Raw genomic sequence first — 16,715 nt, 5'->3', positions numbered from 1 at the left:
AGCCAAAAGCACTGAATATTCACAAAGGAAAGACTAACAGTACAATGAAATGGGGATACAGTGGGACCCAATCCCTACATCTGTCACAAAGGGAGATTTCTCTGAGTAAGGACTTCAGGACATGGGTCAGGGTGAAGTGACATTGAGTAAACCTCTCTCTCATAAGTGAAGCATAATGCCTCTCCCCTGCTTCCAAATCCTGGCCACGTGCAGACTGCAGCGATGTTCAGTGAAGGAAAAATCAAAGAGAAACTCACTGTCAGGGCCATTCCTAAGCATATGTGAACTATGTGGCTGCGTAGGGTAGCCAAAAATTTGAGGCAACCAATTTGTGTGTATGTAGGCACACTCCCAATTGCATGTGGCCCTGCTCATTGTACACCTATTTTTTTTTGCTATAGAAATGATTTTCAATATATATTACACTGATCTGCAGAACTTATTTTTTGCCACTTTTGAGAAAAGTGCGAGTGTGAGGGGGGTAGCTAAAGAGTTTTTTTAGGAGTATACTTTAATGTGTTTTCTTCCTAACTGGAAATGCAGGTCTCTGGAGGGATTCTTCTCTTCATTTAAATTCCCCATCTGCTTCCTATTCATTCCTCTAATTTCTGTCTCTGATTTCTTTTCTTCCCATTATTACTTACTTTTAAAACGGTTTTTAAAACTATGTCCTGATTGACAGAAGGAATGGGTAAATTTCTGGCCCTCGGAAACATGTGAGAGAGGCGTTCCTGTACTCAAGCTGTCGAATTGGCAATTTGATCCTAAGGGTAAGCTAGAAGTACATAGGTAGATAGATTTTGACTCCTGACTAATGCTCTCTTCTGTAGTCAACCTACTTCAGCTAGTGATGTTCATTGCCAAGTCCTCTCTCCCAACTGGTAGTCACTTCCTATGTGTGACCTCACAGTGTTATTCACCCATGTAAGTTCTTCCTCTTTTGCTTTCTTTGCAACCTCTTCCACCCGTCTCCTCTTGCATTCAGGCCTATTGAATCTGTCATCAAGAAAGTATAAGTGTGAATGAAAGTCTTTGTCTGCTCTGAGATCTGCCCTATTTTTGCTTCAGTTACTTGGATTAGTTAGCCTACACTATAAGCAAGCACATGAAAATACAAGAAAGTGCAAGTCTTTATTAATCAAATTTAATATAGCTACTGCTGTTCAATGTGAAAATGTACATACTATTGCTATATATACAGGATAATACAAATAGCAATGCAAATCCATCTCCAGTAGGATATTTGAAAAGTACCACTTTTTATCAGTGGCAATTCAAGCAATTCCTTTGTACTTCATGAAAGTACAGAATGTTCTTAAAGGAACTTTTTGTTAACTTTGCATGCTGTTAAAAAGCAAGAAAGGAAAGATATCAGACTCAGTAGCTGTCAGCTGTGTGAACGGAAACTTTTCAGAGCCAGCTTTTGAATCAATCTATAATTTCATAAATTTGTCTCTAAATTGAGATAATATACCATAGAGTTATAATCTTTTACAATCTTAAGCCTTCGCAGTAGAAACTGAACACAGCATGTGGATTTAATGCTAATGGTGTATTCCTAAGACATATAGCAGTATTAATTTAGCATAAGAACAACTGTATGTATCACTGCGCTGTAAAACACAAGCAATTTGTTACAATGATTCATAGTATAACATGTTGATACTCTTACATGTAATTTGTTGCCAAGTGCAAAATTACAATGGGCTACATCCTGAAATCCTTGTTTCTGACTCAGCACCTGGTGGGCTTGGTGGATGGATTTGATGCAAGGCATTACTTCAGGATTAATGTTGTCCAAACCAGGACTTCAGGATTTACCATAATTTTTCAATAGAAAAAACAATATCTGAAATACACCTAGTCAATGCTGATTTAAACAGAAATTGAAAAAAGTGGACCAAATCCTTAGATCGCATAAATCAGTATAGCATGAAACTGAGCTGGAGATGTGACCTCTAATCTCTTGATTGTTTATTTTGACATACAGCTTCTCCTTTAAGGCTGAGTCTTGCAAATACATACAAGTCTTTCACCAGTCCCATTACCAAATCCTTTTATATTGGATGCCAATACAAAGGAATAAGGATGTGCAGTACATGGGTTGAGGTTAAAGTTACAGTTGGTCAAAGCATTTGGATATCAGAATTGTTTCAATGGAGGAGGGAATATTTCTTCATGAACAGTTTCCTTATTTCCCCCCCCTCCAACAGTAATTACACAAGAATTAGTGGGTCAGAAGAAGTGGGTTATATTTCTAGCTATGTCACACAGTTGCGGTATTCTTGGGCTATTTATTTGACTCATGCCTCATTTCATGGTGATATTTACCTATATCACAGCAATTTTGTGAGGTATCATTCATTCATGTTTGTAAAGTGCTCTGAAAACTCTGGTTAAAAGTTTTCTTCATAAAACCCTAACCCGCTAAGGAGATTCGAACTATTATTATAGAAAACATAGGATGTCTATATTATATTAATAATATGTCTAATATTGATTATTATTATTATTACTAATTTAAACCAGGTCACTGTAACATGGAGACTTGGCCATTCAGCATAGGTTGATACCCTAAGTTTCAGCTTTCACAGACAAAAATTCAAGTGAAGATGAGTTTTGCTTTTCATCCCCAACCTCTTTGATATAAATCATAAAACCTTCATAAAATTTAGCACAACTGAAAGTCCCAGTTCAAGAGAGATCAGAGATTAGAACAGGAATGCTGAAAAATAGATTTAAGGTTAGCTTATTAACTTTCATACTTCCTGACAGTTAATGAATAGGAAATTCACACTGTTCTTTTAAAATTGTGAAACTTCACCTAAAGTTTAGATTTTCAACGCTATACATGCTCTCTAAGAGACAAAGCAACCAATTTTGTTTCTTTGTTAGAGTTCTGGACTTTGTCTTTTGAGCAATCTTGTAGTCCAAACCTGCTCTGAATGAAATGATCAGGGGATTTGTTATTGACTTCTAGTAGCGATGGATCAGGATCCAATCCTGAAAGACTCACTCACTCACATTGACTTCAAAAGAACAACTTATTTAAGGATTAGTGAAGTAAAAGATGCAAGATTGCACTTTAGGTCCTTAGTTGCCTTTAAGTTTCCTAAGATAAATTTTTCTTCAGTGCTATGATGCCTGCTGTATCAGTGAAGGAAGAACCAATTAGCTGAAAGCTTTACACCTTATAATCTCCCATGACTCAAGACTATATCTGCCATGACTCAATTGATATTATTTCCCTTTTACATCAGTGGCAACTTGTTGTAATACTCTTTTGCTTTTTTTTTTTTTAAAGGAGTCAGATGCCACACAGTCAACTCACAGCACCAGAATCAACCTGATTAGTAATGTTGCAGCTTCATCTAGAAACAGTGTCATCTTTTTCATTTCTGTTTTCTATCAGGTATAAAGAAATAACATTGAAACAATGAACATTCAATTTAATTTGCAGCTATCTCCTTATTATCTGTCCGGGATGTCAAAAAATTCAAGACCGTCTCACCCATCACAGGGAATATTGTGTGGAACTATGCCAGGTCTACAATATAAGCCCATTTAAGTTCTGAACTGATGAGCTATAAGTATTTATGTCTTCAGCATATGCCTGTCCCAAAGCACCCAGAAACCAGTATCTTTTCTTTATTGTTATAGTAATTTTCAGGACTGGCTCACAAGGAAAAAATACTACATTTGCCTGCACTAAAAGACACACACCTTGTTTAATCCTCTCCATGGGAACAGTGGGTAATTTACATACTTAGTTAGTTCTACTACAGTCAATGGAAATGCACCAGGGATAGATTTAGATCTGAACTTGTTATCTTTATACTATGTATATACATGAAGAAAATAAAGAAGAACTTATTAAATTATCAAAATTAATACCTACATAATGGTTGGAAAATGGTTCATCAACTACAACACAGTCTGTGTCAAATATGTAATTTCACATTGTTCTCATTTTGGTCAGAGAACTCAAAGTACTCCTAATTCCTAATATCCCACTACATGATCTCATGGGGAAAAACTGTCTTAACTGTACATTTTCCTGAAAAGAAAAAAAAAGCCTTTAATAATAGGCTTTTAAAACCACATTAGCTTAATGGCTAAAACTCCTTTCTTGATATTTGTATAAAGGTTTCTTTAAATGCTTCAAAAGCAAATGGTAAGATGGGATCTTTCACTATGTTACTTTTGCCCAATATCAGACAGTTATGGAAACTTAAATTTCGTTGTCCCTCCTCTCAGAAGAGATACTGGGAAATAAAATGGCACTCCCTTGTGATGCATTACTGAGCTGAGACTTAGCTTTTAATAAGAACTGTGCTCTTCGGAACATGAGTCTTTCCTGCTCTTGCTTGAGCTCAATGTAGGAGCGTGAAAACGTGTGGAAGATGGAGGTGACTGGAAATGCCATGAGGAGAATGCCACTCAGAATACTGCTTAACGCCACCACCTGGCCTGGAATGCTTCTGGGAACCATGTCACCATAGCCTACCGTTGTCATGGTGATAACTGCCCACCAATAGCTCGCAGGGATGCTGGTAAACTCATGTGAGTCCGCCATCTCATTTTCAATGACGTACAAGAGTGGCGCAAAAAGGGCAATGGCCACACAGAGGAAGAGCAGTAAGAGTCCAAACTCCCGGGTGCACCTACGAGCAGTGAGTCCTAAGGTCTGCAGGCCAAGGGAGTGCCTGGCCAACCGCATGACATATAGAATCCTCAAGGCACGGAGTATGCGGAGCACCAGACCTACTTTGTCCAGGTAGATGTTGCCAGAAGTTGGCTTTTTGTAGCCCACTGAAGTGGTGTCTACGAGCAAAGTGATATAATAGGGAAGAATGGCAATAATGTCAATCAAAGTTAATGGTCTCCTCAGGAATGCAAATTTGCTCTTTGCCTGAATAAATCTTAACAGGAATTCCAAAGAAAACCATGCCACACAGACAGATTCCACGATGAAAATATTGTAGCACATCTGGGAGCATTCACCCTAGAAGAAAAAGAAGGAGTTTGTATTCAGTTGGTATACTTTAGTTGGTAAAGTGACAGGAATGATAATTTTTTGGTCTTTAAAACCATAATATTAAATGAATTGAAGCTGTAGTAAGTGGTAACCAGTTTGGCAAATCTGTCGAATTACAAGCAAAATACAAAAATTACCAGACACCCAGTACTTCTTCCACTGAAATCAATGGCAAAACTCCCATTGATTTCAGAGGCATTGGGGTCTGGCTACAACTTCCCTAATTTCTATTAGTAGTTACAGTGCTCATCAGTAGCATAAACAAAGCTTCAAGAATGTATGATATGGCTGTCCAGAATAATGCATATTTCTTAGATAAAAACTGTCATTTACAACTTTCAGTATCTTTATCTATAGGTATTATTTTGCTCTCTCTGAAGACAACTACAAAACTTCCACTAGCTTCAATGGGAACATGATCAGGCCCTGTAATTTCTTTACTTTTTTGAGGGAGCGACATTTTACCATCCTGAAAGATAACTTACTCTCTCCTCCTCCTCTCTTAAGTCGGGCATGGTGCTGATGGACAGGTTCACTGCAGTAATAGTCACAAACAATACAGACAAACATGCAAATACTTTCCCAGGAAGCCCAGACTGAGGCTTCTCCACCATGTCTTGTAACTTTTTCATGCACAGGCTCATTCTTGTCTCCTCTGCTGTTTCACCTGGGTTTTCATTCTCTATGAGGTCATCCTCCCTTTCATTCATTTCGGTAAACTCCTCCATTTTCTGCAGATACCTCCTCTTGCAGCACCATTCCAGGCTGTCCTCCTCAATGCCCCAGTACAGCAGCTCCTCTTGGAAAGAAAGAGCACACATCTCTCGCATAAGCCGAAGCTTCCCCACCCGCAGAAATGTCAGGATTGTCCTAAATGCCCCTGGGTTGCGGTCAAAAAAGAATTCATTGCACGTCACATCATAATCATCGCAAATGTTTAGAATGTCATCAAAATTATTACAAAATTTCAACTGGCCCAAGCGCGTCAGGGGAAACTCATCAAGTGTGGTCCATGGGAGCAAGTATTTAATGCCCCCTACATTTATGATGATATGATGCTTCCGGTCCTCAGGGTGAACACTTTTAAAGAGATCCTCTTCTGGGTGAATTAGCTTAGCTCTTTGGTAAAAGACTCCCTTGAGGCTTTCTGTTTCTGGAAAGAATGTGTGGTTGAAGGAGGTATCTGAAGCACAGCTCAGGGCGCTATAGTCATAATCAGAATTTTCTCCTGTTAAAAGAGTCATCTTGAAATCTAACTTCACATCCCTTAAGACACTCCAGCCAGAGTACTCTGGAACAAAGAAAATACAGATGTTTGGTGTTAGTGTATCTGTTTGCTCTCTGTATCTGAAACAAAGATAGTTGAATTTCATTCACCATCTTTAGGGCTGCTAAAGAAATCACAGAGAAAATGTATGGTTGTAGTGGCTTTGTATTTTCAGCTGTAAAAAAATGTAAAAAATGTAAAAAAAAAAAAAGGTTATCATTACACAGACACACAGAATTCAAGTGTGTGGTGCCAAAAAGGAAGGGGGGGGGGTGGGTGGGAACATATTCCTGTTTGTTTACTATATATAAAAATCTTTTAAAATATTTTAGTAACAAGTACATATAGAAGAATCAGAAGTTGATCATGAAGAACTTCACTAAATCAGGCCAGTACGCAGGAATTTCTGTGGGGCGTGTGTGTGCTTTTTTTGTAAATGTGGACTGCAAGGGTGTGACTGCACCCCCTCCCCCCCCCATGGTCTGCCAAGTAAGCGGAGAAATCAGCACCAGCCGGCCAGAGTATGGGGGAGGGAGGCTCTGCCTTTCCCAGGTCAGCCAGAGCATGCTTACTGGGGGAGACAATGGAGAGATACCTTTGCACCCTCCTTCTCCCCCCCCCTCCCCCCCGTGTACTGGCCTGTAAATGTACTTGTTTAGTCAGGAAGTCTTAGACTACTTTCAAGGAAATCAAATGGAAACAATGTCGACAAAACATTTGAATTGCTATTCAAACATAACACTTACATGTTGTGTGTAGCTGGCCATATAAATGGCGGGACAACTTGCTCTCTGGAGCCTCAAGCCTTACTCACAGAAGACTGTTGAATAATTTTATATGAATTGCACTGTGCACACAAATCATACACCAGGCTTTGGATTCAGTAATTGTTTAATAGACATTGCTCTCACTCTACTGCTAATATATTTAATACAGTCAGAGCAAAGGTACCTTTTTCTGTCATGCAGAGAGTCTCCAAATTGATTCTTATGGTATGGTTTGGAAAATATTAAGGAGCACATTCTCTCCGTTACACTGGTGCACATTTGGAGTGCCTTCACACAAGAAATGGAGCGATCCTCCTAGGTTCATTCTAATATAAATATTTGGTCCTGAAACTGCTAAACTCTCTCTTTCTGACTTACTTGCTGCACTGAAACATTCACTTGAATTGCTTCAGAAAGTGGCTGTAGCATATGAGAGGGATATGCTATGCTGGCTCTAGATTTTTCATGTGTATATCCAGCCAGCATTTAACATGAATTGCTGTCCAATTTTATTGGGGGGAAGGGGAGTATTATCAGTGAATGGCAATTTAGTGCAATTCATAAATAGTAATCACACTTGCTGGCCACATGCTCTCAGAGGGACAGTAAATATTCCATTCTCCAGGCTTCCACAACAATATGTTTTTGCTCCATGCACTTGTGACACTTACTCTCTCCCCTTTAAGGGGCAGGAAGGAGGGAAGCTGCTACAATATGCTCCATTAGACACAGAACTGCTCTTTTCGGGTGTTAAAGATTATAAATGAAACCATTTATTTTAAAAGCTTACACACTTATAGCCAGAAGCACCACAAGTATCAAGCAGCAGAACAGCTGCATTTCAGTCTCAGTGTGATGGGCTTCTCATGCATGTCCAAATTCTCTGCGCAAAGCAGAGTTTACTGTTACCATTTACTATTCTTTATTCTGAAGTTTAACTCCCTGTCCAGAGCTAACCTTTTTTACCTGTTTTCTCAGGAGCAGAGGAACTTGTATCCTTGGTGAAGTGATACCTTGCTGCTTCTGACACCTCCCAGTCTAACAGGAGTTCCACAATCACCTCTCCTTAAAGAAAGGATAGAGGATTCTTGGTAAGAAAAACCTCTGCAGAATACACCAGCTTCATTCAACTCCTCCTTGAGCCACAGCACTCCTTCCTGGCCTGAGATAAGCAAAGAAGGCTTAGTCTTCATTTGTCTCATGTCACAGGATCTCCAGTGCTGCTCCCCATGCTTCATGAACACAGCTCACAGGAAAGGTGCCACAAACTCCAATATGTTCAGCTTTCAATGCCTTGTTACACAAACACTCACTCATGAAACTGAGCTCTAAGTTGTTTTTGTCTTGTACAGGAACATTCAGATATGGCAATGCCCAAAGCAAGAGAAATGCAATTCTAAAAAATCTTTGGAACTGAAATGTGGAGAGCAAACAAAGGACCAAATCCACAGACCCTTAGGCAAGGTTCTAATGGATTTTAGTGAGTGTCTTGCCTGAACAAAGACTGAGTAATGGGCTATTGATTCAAATGTCATATTTTTCTGCAGGAACATTGATACAAAATGTAACCCCTATGTAAAAAGACACGCTCTGGGAAATGCCAGCCAATGCTAAGATAATCAGTGAAGCGTCATGACAAGTGATGGCTCTCTGCCATTACTTACTGGTAAAGCTGCAGAGTTCAGATAAGCTAATAAATCCTGTATAGGATGATAGCCGGGCCTCTTAAGTTTGTACTTGCAAACGACAGAGGTTAGGGAAGTGCAAATTTAGAGGCCATTTTTCAAAGATTGGCTTTAAGGGTAGATTAGTTTTAGTAAAAGCACTTTTCAGAGAAGTAGAAGCTAACAAACAAACTTGCAATAACTTTGAGATCTAGCCCTAGCATATAAAACATTCCCATTGACTCTATAGCTAGTCTTCTAGCAAAGTATTTCTGAGATACTGTTCTTCATGTAAATGATGCCATTGGGAATTCAGGCAATATCCACAGCTGAGATGTGGGAAACCCTGGAAGATACTGAACTGACACCCATACAGCCTCCTTCAATGCCATCCTCTGTTCCATTTAAAACAAGTTTTATTCGTAGCAACTTGGCTATGTCTATCATGGGGCGAGACCAAAGTAAATGCTGATATTTTTATAGTTCATTGAAAATTTGTTTATGACCAGTAGAAGAGCTAAATTAACCATTCTCCTTTTTCCTGTATCAGATGATGTGGGTTAATAACAGCGTATGTCCTGAATTGCAGCCAGAAAAAAATGAGGAGGCAGCTCGTATCTGTAATTGGTTTGATCTCCCACAATCACTGTTGATACAACGTGAGGAAATGGGAGAAAAAATGTAAATGTTACATGTCAGGCTTACACTGTAACCCACAGGCACCAACTGTGAAATCATTAAGCCATAACAATGGGTTCTTTTGTTGATTTCTCACCTCTGTCTCTGTATGCGTGCAAGACAACAGGCTAAATTAATCCCTACTGTAACCCATTGAGTGGCTGGGGCTATAAAATGTGGCCACTGGCTACCCTTTTCCTGTAATGAGAGACTGAGAAGCTGAGATAATATAGCTTGTTACAGTAGATACCCATTTCTGCAGTTCCTCTACTTCACATGCAAGTAACACAACTTTGGGATGACGCTGAACGGAGCCAGGCCAGAGGTGGGAAATACTTTGGACAGCTAACTATAACTTTTTGTTTGGCCACTGTAGAGTAGTCTTCTTCCATGGAGGGTAAACTGGTCCATAGAGTAAAATTCCCCCACATTGTCCCAGCACTGCTGGACTCCTGGAGAGTAATAACCCCAAACATTCTCCTATTTAGGACTAGGGATGTTAAATATCTGTTAACTGAATAGTCGAGTAACCTCATGAATTCTTATCGGTTAGTCGACTATTCTATAGACCCCGGGTCGGGACTGGCAGCCAGTGCGCTCTGCATCAGAGGCAGCAGCATGGGGGTGCCAGGCAGAGGCTGGTCTGTGAGGGCAGCCAATTAAAAAAACAGCTCCCATCATGGATTGGCTGCCTATTGCCCTGCGTTACTGCCTCTGATAAAGAGGCAGAAACATGGAGTGGCAGTAGCCCCTGTTTAGGGATAGTCTGAGCTCCCGGACTCAGCATGAGCCATAACTGAGCTGGGCTGCTTACCTGACCGGTTTCTAATATATTTTAAATGCAGAGCCACAGCAGGGGTAGGTCCCAGACACATCGCAAGCCAGGACTGAGCCAGGCTGCTGGCCAGCCTGCTAAAAATTTAGTGGCAAGGGGAGAGGAGAGGGAAATGTGTGTAGTCTATAGTATTAACCTATAAGCTTTTGCTTATCAGTTAATTGACTACACTATTACTTCCCTATTTAGGACTAGACCGGGGTGGGCTATAATTTTTGGCTGGGGGCTACTTTAAAAATTGGGGAAGGGGCGGGGCCAGGATGCTTCTGGGCTTCCCCACCCACAGACCATGATTGGTCCCCTTTGCCTCCCCTTCCCACTAGGCACCTATGCCCCTGGCAGGGCAGGAAGAGGCTTCACATGCTCCGCCCCCTCCCCCCAGGCCACTCAGGACTTTGAAGTGCCACGTGCTCCTCACAGTACCGGGGCAGGGCGAAGAAAGTTTTGCAATTGGCCTGGGAGAGGGGAGAGCGTGTAAAGCCTCCTCCTGCCCTACCCCGGCCCTGCGAGGAATACATGGCCCTTCAAAGTGCCTTGCACTCCTCGCAGAGTGGGAAGAGGCATCACACGCTCCCCTGCCCCCAGGCCAATCAGGGTCTGGGGATGGGGGAGCTGTGCAAAACTTCCTTCGCTCTGTCCCCGCCCTGCGTAAGCGTACGGCACTTTGAAGTGCTGTGCATTTCTCGCAGGGCAGAGGAACTTTGCGTGCTCCTCCCGCCCCAGGCCAATCAGGGCTTGGGGATGGGGGGAGTACGTGACATTTCCTACTGTCCTGCAAGGAGCGCATGGCGCTTCAAAGTGCTGTGTGCTCATGGCAGGGCAGGAGGAAGCTTCGCACCCTCCCCCACCCCCAGACCCTAATTGGCCCGGGGGAGGGGGAGCAGCAGGGCCTCCGCAGGCTGGATCCAACCTGCAGAGGCCCTTTTGCCCACCCCTGGACTACCTAGAGAACAGCATGCTACCCTCTGCACTAGGCTATTACCACTCATTGTATCTAGGCATGAGAACTCCAACATTAGCAAAGCTGCAATAACTCCAGACCACAGCAGCCTTCTCTTTAGCAACATCAAATACATCAGAAGCACTTTGTCCACCTCACCTCCTCATGTTCCACTCACTACCCCGGGTGGCTGTGGAATACTGGGCCAAACTCAAGGTCTCAGAGCTAAACGGCCTTTCAAGAAAGTTTAAAACTCACTCCTTTTAATTGGGCATTCCTGGAACTGTGAAGGAAAATTCCAAACAAACAACCCTCCCCCTCCAAAAAAAAGACAAAAAGGGGAGGAAAAAAAAGGAGGAGAGAGTAGGAGAAAATAAAAGATAATAAAAAGCAGGTTTGCAGGCCCTGATTAGGTGACACAGGAAGGAAAATGAAACAGGATATTTTGTCCTACTGTATTGTGTTTGTATTATTCTCTAGGCAGCTCTGTTATACTAGGGCAGGGGTTCCCAACCTGGGGTACACGTACCCCCAGGGGGGATGAGAAGCTTGTCAAGGGGGTATGGGGAATATTTGGTAAATAACTAGATTATCCTAATTGAAATATTCCAAAAGTAGTAGTGTTAGTGAAAAAAGTTGTGGATTCCAGAATCTAGAATTTATTTCCTTTCATATTGAATAGGGGGTACGGGAAGGTTTACTAAAAGCCAAGGGGGTACGGGGACTGAAAAAGGTTGGGAAACCCTGTACTAGGGTAATATGCTCAAGACTGACATGGACAGGACAAAGCTGACTAACTGCAGGTTTCGGTAGCTGTTGAGCTTTTCAGTGATGAGCAAATTCTGTTCACCTCTCAAAAATCACTACACCGTAAGCCAGCAGTAGGACGGTGCTTTTGCTTAAAGGATAGGTAAGTTCACCCCTTGGACGTCTGTAAAGTTTTCATTCAGTGATTTGACTTCTCTGCCATTTTCAAAGACAATGTTCATTTGAAAAGTAAAAATGTTCTGTGGTTACAAGGAAGCTACAGCAAAGCTCTGTAAGGACCAATCTCATCCTTGGTGTCACTCTATTGGCTACAATGGATTTAAACCAGGAATTAACTTATTCCATTTCACTCCAACCTAAATAGAGTATAAAAATGATGAGCTATAACCATATTGTTATGAAACACAAGAGACCAAGAACCACTACCACAACAGGAATTTAGCCTTCTACAATTTTCACAAAAGCACTGTGTAAGAGTTATTTTAGGTTAGCCAGTGGCAGGCTGCCGGTGCTTTATTTACCTGCGTAGCTGCAGATATGGTTGTTCGCGACTCCTGTTAGCTGTGGTTCCCTATTCCCAACCAATGGGAGCTGCAGCACGCGGTGTTACTGTTTGCACCACTTCTCGCAGCTCCCAGTGGACGGGAATGGTGATCCGGGGCCAATAGGAGCTGCGAGCAGCCGTATCAGTGGATATGCAGGTAAATAAAATACCAGCAGCTTGCCAAAGGCTAACCTAGCAAACTTCATTCAGTCTGTGGGTTGCTTATTGCTCACCCCTGCATTGGACAAACTAGTCAGTGCATAACAATAATTATTCTGGGTGATGAGACAGGCCAAATTCTAAAGCGGTGCTGTTGCATTGGCCTGCTCCAAGGAAACAGTCATGGGTAATGCCCAGTGATGAAAATCCACTGGCTCCTCTCATTTCTCTTTGAGACTCTCTATTTTCTCTTTGAGTGGACTGGGACTTGAGAAATTTGAATCTTCTTTTGGGCCATGCTGCTGGCCTTCTATGTAACCCTGGGCTTCTCTCTGTGTTTCTTTTCTCTCCACCCTCTTCTGTCACATCATTTTAGCTTGCAAGAAATCTCTTCAGAAATCTCAAACCAGATCCAGGTGTGGATTCTTATTTAATATATTCAGTGAATAAACCATGTTAGAAATCTGTCTGATTGCTCTGATTGACCCTACAACCTAGGGTGGCTGTCAGACTAAAGAAGTTAGGGGAAAGGAATGATTAAGGATGCCCTTCTAAAGAAACCAGAAACAACTAGGTATCTGTTCAAACTCCAGTTCCAGGTTTTTTTTCTTAATGTCCTCTGCAGCATTTTGATTTCTGCAGTGCATCTGTGATGCAACCAGAAACCCTGCAAGCAGCCTTGCTACTCTTCTGTTATGCGGACAGGCCAAAGCCATATCTGGAGAATATCAACAGCAGGAGGGGAACTTGGGTCTCTATAAACCCTAAGGCTATGTCTACACTACAGGTTTTGCTAGAAGAGGCAATACAAATGAAGTGCTGATTAACATTTTCTTGTGCTTCATTTGTATAATTTCTTCCAATTCGTTTTTTGCGCAAAAACAAGCAGTGTGGACTTTCCCGTTTTGCACAAAAACCCTTTTTTGCGCAAGATCCTTATGCCTCAGAGAGGGGTTTTTGCACAAAATGGAAACATTCACACTGCTTATTTTTGCGCAAAACCCCCTTGCACAAAAATGGATCGGAAGTGATTATACAAATGAAGCATGAGAAAATGCTAATCAGCACTTTATTTGCATTGCCTATTCTGACAAAACCCGTAATGTAGACATAGCCTAAGTGTCTAAATATTGTAGTTCCCCAAGACTTCTCTTCCAAGTCTCGTGGCTAGTATCTCATTCATTTGCTGCTATTTATAATTTCCTCTGGTTAAAACATGTTACAATGCAATGCAACTACTTATATAATTTCTGCTCCACAAAGATTTGCCATAAGAAGCCTTCCTGCAATTTAAAAATTATTCCTACATGATACTTCTCCAAATGAAAATAAAGTTCCGTATGCTTCTCAGGCTGTATTACAAATCCAACTTGTTATTCTTCAACACCTGAAGCTCCTCTGTCTACCATATGGTGCACACACATATCACCTATCTGTGGATAACATGCTGAAATACTCTAGGACAGTACTGACACGGCTAGTTACTAGTGACAGGGTACTTAAACTTCTATTCTACTTGCAAACACACCCTCCATATTGCAACCTAAGGAGATCCCCTAAGGATACCCTCCTCCAGATTAACTGTTACTACTTCTTGTCATTAGCAAAACAAGGCTTGTAAAGGTTAGCGTATGAGATTAAAAATAAGAAGCCATAATTATATTAAATATATCCTATGAAAATAAGTAAGCATGCATCTCCTACTCTGATCTTCAACCACTAAACTAAGTGCTGACTTGTTTTATTTGAATATGTTATTAAGACTAATGCTTCTGTCAATAAACAATAAAAAAAGAAACTTTTGCCACAAAAAAAAAAACCCTGTCATCCTGGGAGATTACTCCAATATAGTAACGAATAACTTGCTCTCTTACTTCCAAATAGATTTTCCATTGCAATTTTAAATGAGGTACATTTGATAGACGCTATACTAAATGTTAATCATTTTGACAAGTAATTGAGGTTTATGGTGTGAGTGTGTGTTTATACACACACACACACACACACACACACACACATACACACAATTTGCCATTAATGTGAAAAGAGAACATTGTGTACTACTGATGGATCAGGTTCTATTTCACAGACAGTAGCTTTCTTCCCAGTCTAATCCTATCCGGTTGATAAATAAGACAAATACACAACCTGTAGCTTGTAACACAAAACAAAACAAAACAAAACAATGAGGAGTCCTGTGGCACGTTAACGAATGACAGATTTATAAGGGCATAAGCTGAAGAAGTGGGTCTTTGCCGACAAAAACTTATGCCCAAGTATACCTGTTAGTCTTTCAGGTGCCCTGGGACTCCTCGTTTTTTGCAGCTACAGACTAACACTCTACCCCTCTGAGATTTGCCACAAAGCAAACAAAAAAATCATTAAAAAGGTCGGAATGAAGCAGAAAACTTTTTTTTAAGAAAAGAATAGGAATTGGATAAAAGGCAATTAGCGAGCACGGACACGAATCTGAAACGCAAGCCGGAGCGAATCGCACGGCACAAACACACAACCAAGAGAGAAGGAGACAAAGGATGAAAGCGGATGTAAATAAAGAGCCATGTCTAGCCGAGGCAGCTAGCGGCGGGGCTCCATAGAAAGGAGGAGAGGAAAGTTCAGGACCCCTCCTCCCGCCCTCGCCCTCCGGGGACTTGACTACCCCAGAGAGCCACTTGAGTGAACTCAAGGAACATTATTTTAGAGCAACAGCAGCACTGGGGGCCCGGCAGGGTCCTTCTGGCGAAGCCCCGCTGCGGGGTGAAACCTGTGGCTCGGAAGTGCTGCGTGTGCATGTGAAATCCCAGCACCTGCCGGGGAGCTGATCCAACCCTCCCGCACTGGGCAGCCTCCGGGCTGGGGGCGGCTCGTATCCCCGGAGGGTGCCAGCGGGTGACAGGCAGGAGCAGAAGACAGCGCGGTGAGGGGGGGATCACGCCCAGCGCCCTCCCCCCACAAGAGCCGGACCCCGAGCGCGGCGGGCAGGCCGGGCTCCGGCTGCTCCTCGGAAGGGAGGAAAGTTCGCCAGAAACTTGCCCGGGAAGTTCCCCGACGCGGCAGGGCAGGGAGCCGGGGAGCGCAGCCAGCCCGCGGCGCTGGAGAGGGGAGCCGGGCCGGGCCGGGGGTCGGGACGCTCTTACTTGGCTCGGGCGGGCGGGGTCCGTCCCCAGAGGAGCGGGCAGGTGCGGAGGAGCCGGGCGGCAGGAGCGGCGGCTGGGGAGGGAGCCAGAGCTGCACTGAGCAGGGCAGAGGCGCCGCGCCCAGAGCGCGAGCGGAGGGGCTGGGGCTGCGCCCACAGGACGCTCCCTGCCGCTCCCGTCGCTTTGACGAAGAGGGACAGAGTCATGGTAACCCGGGCTCGCAGCCGCGGCACCCAGGGCCGCCGGGGAGCCAGCGCCGGGCCGCCGGGGAGCCGGGCACCGCGAGCAGCCGGCGCGCACCCTCCCTCCGGCGCAGGCAACCTACCGCTGGCAGCAGCTCCGCGCACGTGCGCATCCCGCACATGCAACAGGCCGCCGCGCGCTCCGCGGGCTTCCATAGCCCCCCCTCCTTTTGCCCCCCCGCACGTGCAACAGGCAGTGCGCGCTCAGAGCGATGTGCACCCAGGCAGTAGGCAGCCCGACACGCACCCCCTCCTCATCCCTCTGTGACCGTGAGCTCACCTGAACCAGCTCACCTTAAGCCTGGACACAGGCATGAGCAATATGAGTCCACATATGCAGCAGGCACTGGCCTGCACGCATTAGACACAGGCATACACGCCAGCACCCTTCCTCTAGTGTACAAAAACGTGCCTGTGCTCACTGTAAACACCCAGGTACCATGCACAACCCGTGAGTATTATTTATTTTTGTAGTATCCCAGCAATGTGGTAGGAATTTTATGCATAACTATGAAGACAAGGTTTTGACTTTACTGTCTTCCAGTCTAAATAAAAGTGTACTGATAAGTATCAGAGGGGTAGCCCTGTTAGGGGGTATCTGCAATAACAAGGAGTCCTATGGCACCATAAAGACTAACAGATTTATTTGGGCATAAGCTTTCATGGGTAAAGACAC

At 43.2% G+C, this 16,715-nt stretch overlaps 1 protein-coding gene and 1 long non-coding RNA gene across 4 annotated transcripts in view; one reads left to right on the top strand and one right to left on the bottom strand.

Annotated features, from left to right (window-relative positions):
• The window catches only part of LOC112546881 (uncharacterized), a 78,917-nt gene extending 70,743 nt beyond the window's left edge, over window positions 1-8,174 (top strand). Inside the window, exons 2-3 of the long non-coding RNA XR_012896520.1 lie at window positions 3,305-3,412; window positions 8,051-8,174. This is a non-coding gene — a long non-coding RNA (uncharacterized LOC112546881). The remainder of the gene's footprint in view (window positions 1-3,304; window positions 3,413-8,050) is intronic.
• KCNG1 (potassium voltage-gated channel modifier subfamily G member 1) lies at window positions 1,131-16,439 on the bottom strand. Of its 3 annotated transcripts, none has more exons than XM_006129439.4 (3): window positions 16,123-16,439; window positions 5,524-6,329; window positions 1,131-5,005 (listed from the first exon to the last, which is right to left on the bottom strand). In XM_006129439.4, the coding sequence occupies exons 1-3, from the start codon at window positions 16,193-16,195 to the stop codon at window positions 4,232-4,234; spliced, it is 1,653 nt and encodes a 550-aa protein (XP_006129501.3). In that variant the 5' UTR covers window positions 16,196-16,439; the 3' UTR covers window positions 1,131-4,231. The 3 variants fall into 3 exon arrangements, with proteins under 3 accessions (XP_006129501.3, XP_075757307.1, XP_006129500.2); XM_075901192.1 differs by lacking the exon at window positions 16,123-16,439 and adding an exon at window positions 15,798-16,110; XM_006129438.4 differs by lacking the exon at window positions 16,123-16,439 and adding an exon at window positions 8,039-8,177.
• Between the last annotated feature and the right edge of the window lie 276 nt (window positions 16,440-16,715).

The sequence above is a fragment of the Pelodiscus sinensis genome, chromosome 18, assembly GCF_049634645.1.
Source record: "Pelodiscus sinensis isolate JC-2024 chromosome 18, ASM4963464v1, whole genome shotgun sequence".
Lineage (NCBI taxonomy): Eukaryota > Metazoa > Chordata > Testudines > Trionychidae > Pelodiscus > Pelodiscus sinensis.
Note: the sequence above shows the minus strand (reverse complement) of the source record. Positions and strands in the feature narration are given on the sequence as shown.

Coding starts and splice junctions, on each gene's coding strand:
- KCNG1 (XM_006129439.4), bottom strand. CDS start 16,195: ATGGAAGCCCGCGGAGCGCGCGGCGGCCTGTTGCATGTGCGGGATGCG. Junction 6,330..16,122: donor GCGCGGAGCTGCTGCCAGCG/GTAGGTTGCCTG, acceptor TCTTTGTTCCAG/AGTACTCTGGCTGGAGTGTC. Junction 5,006..5,523: donor TAAGAGAGGAGGAGGAGAGA/GTAAGTTATCTT, acceptor TTTTTCTTCTAG/GGTGAATGCTCCCAGATGTG.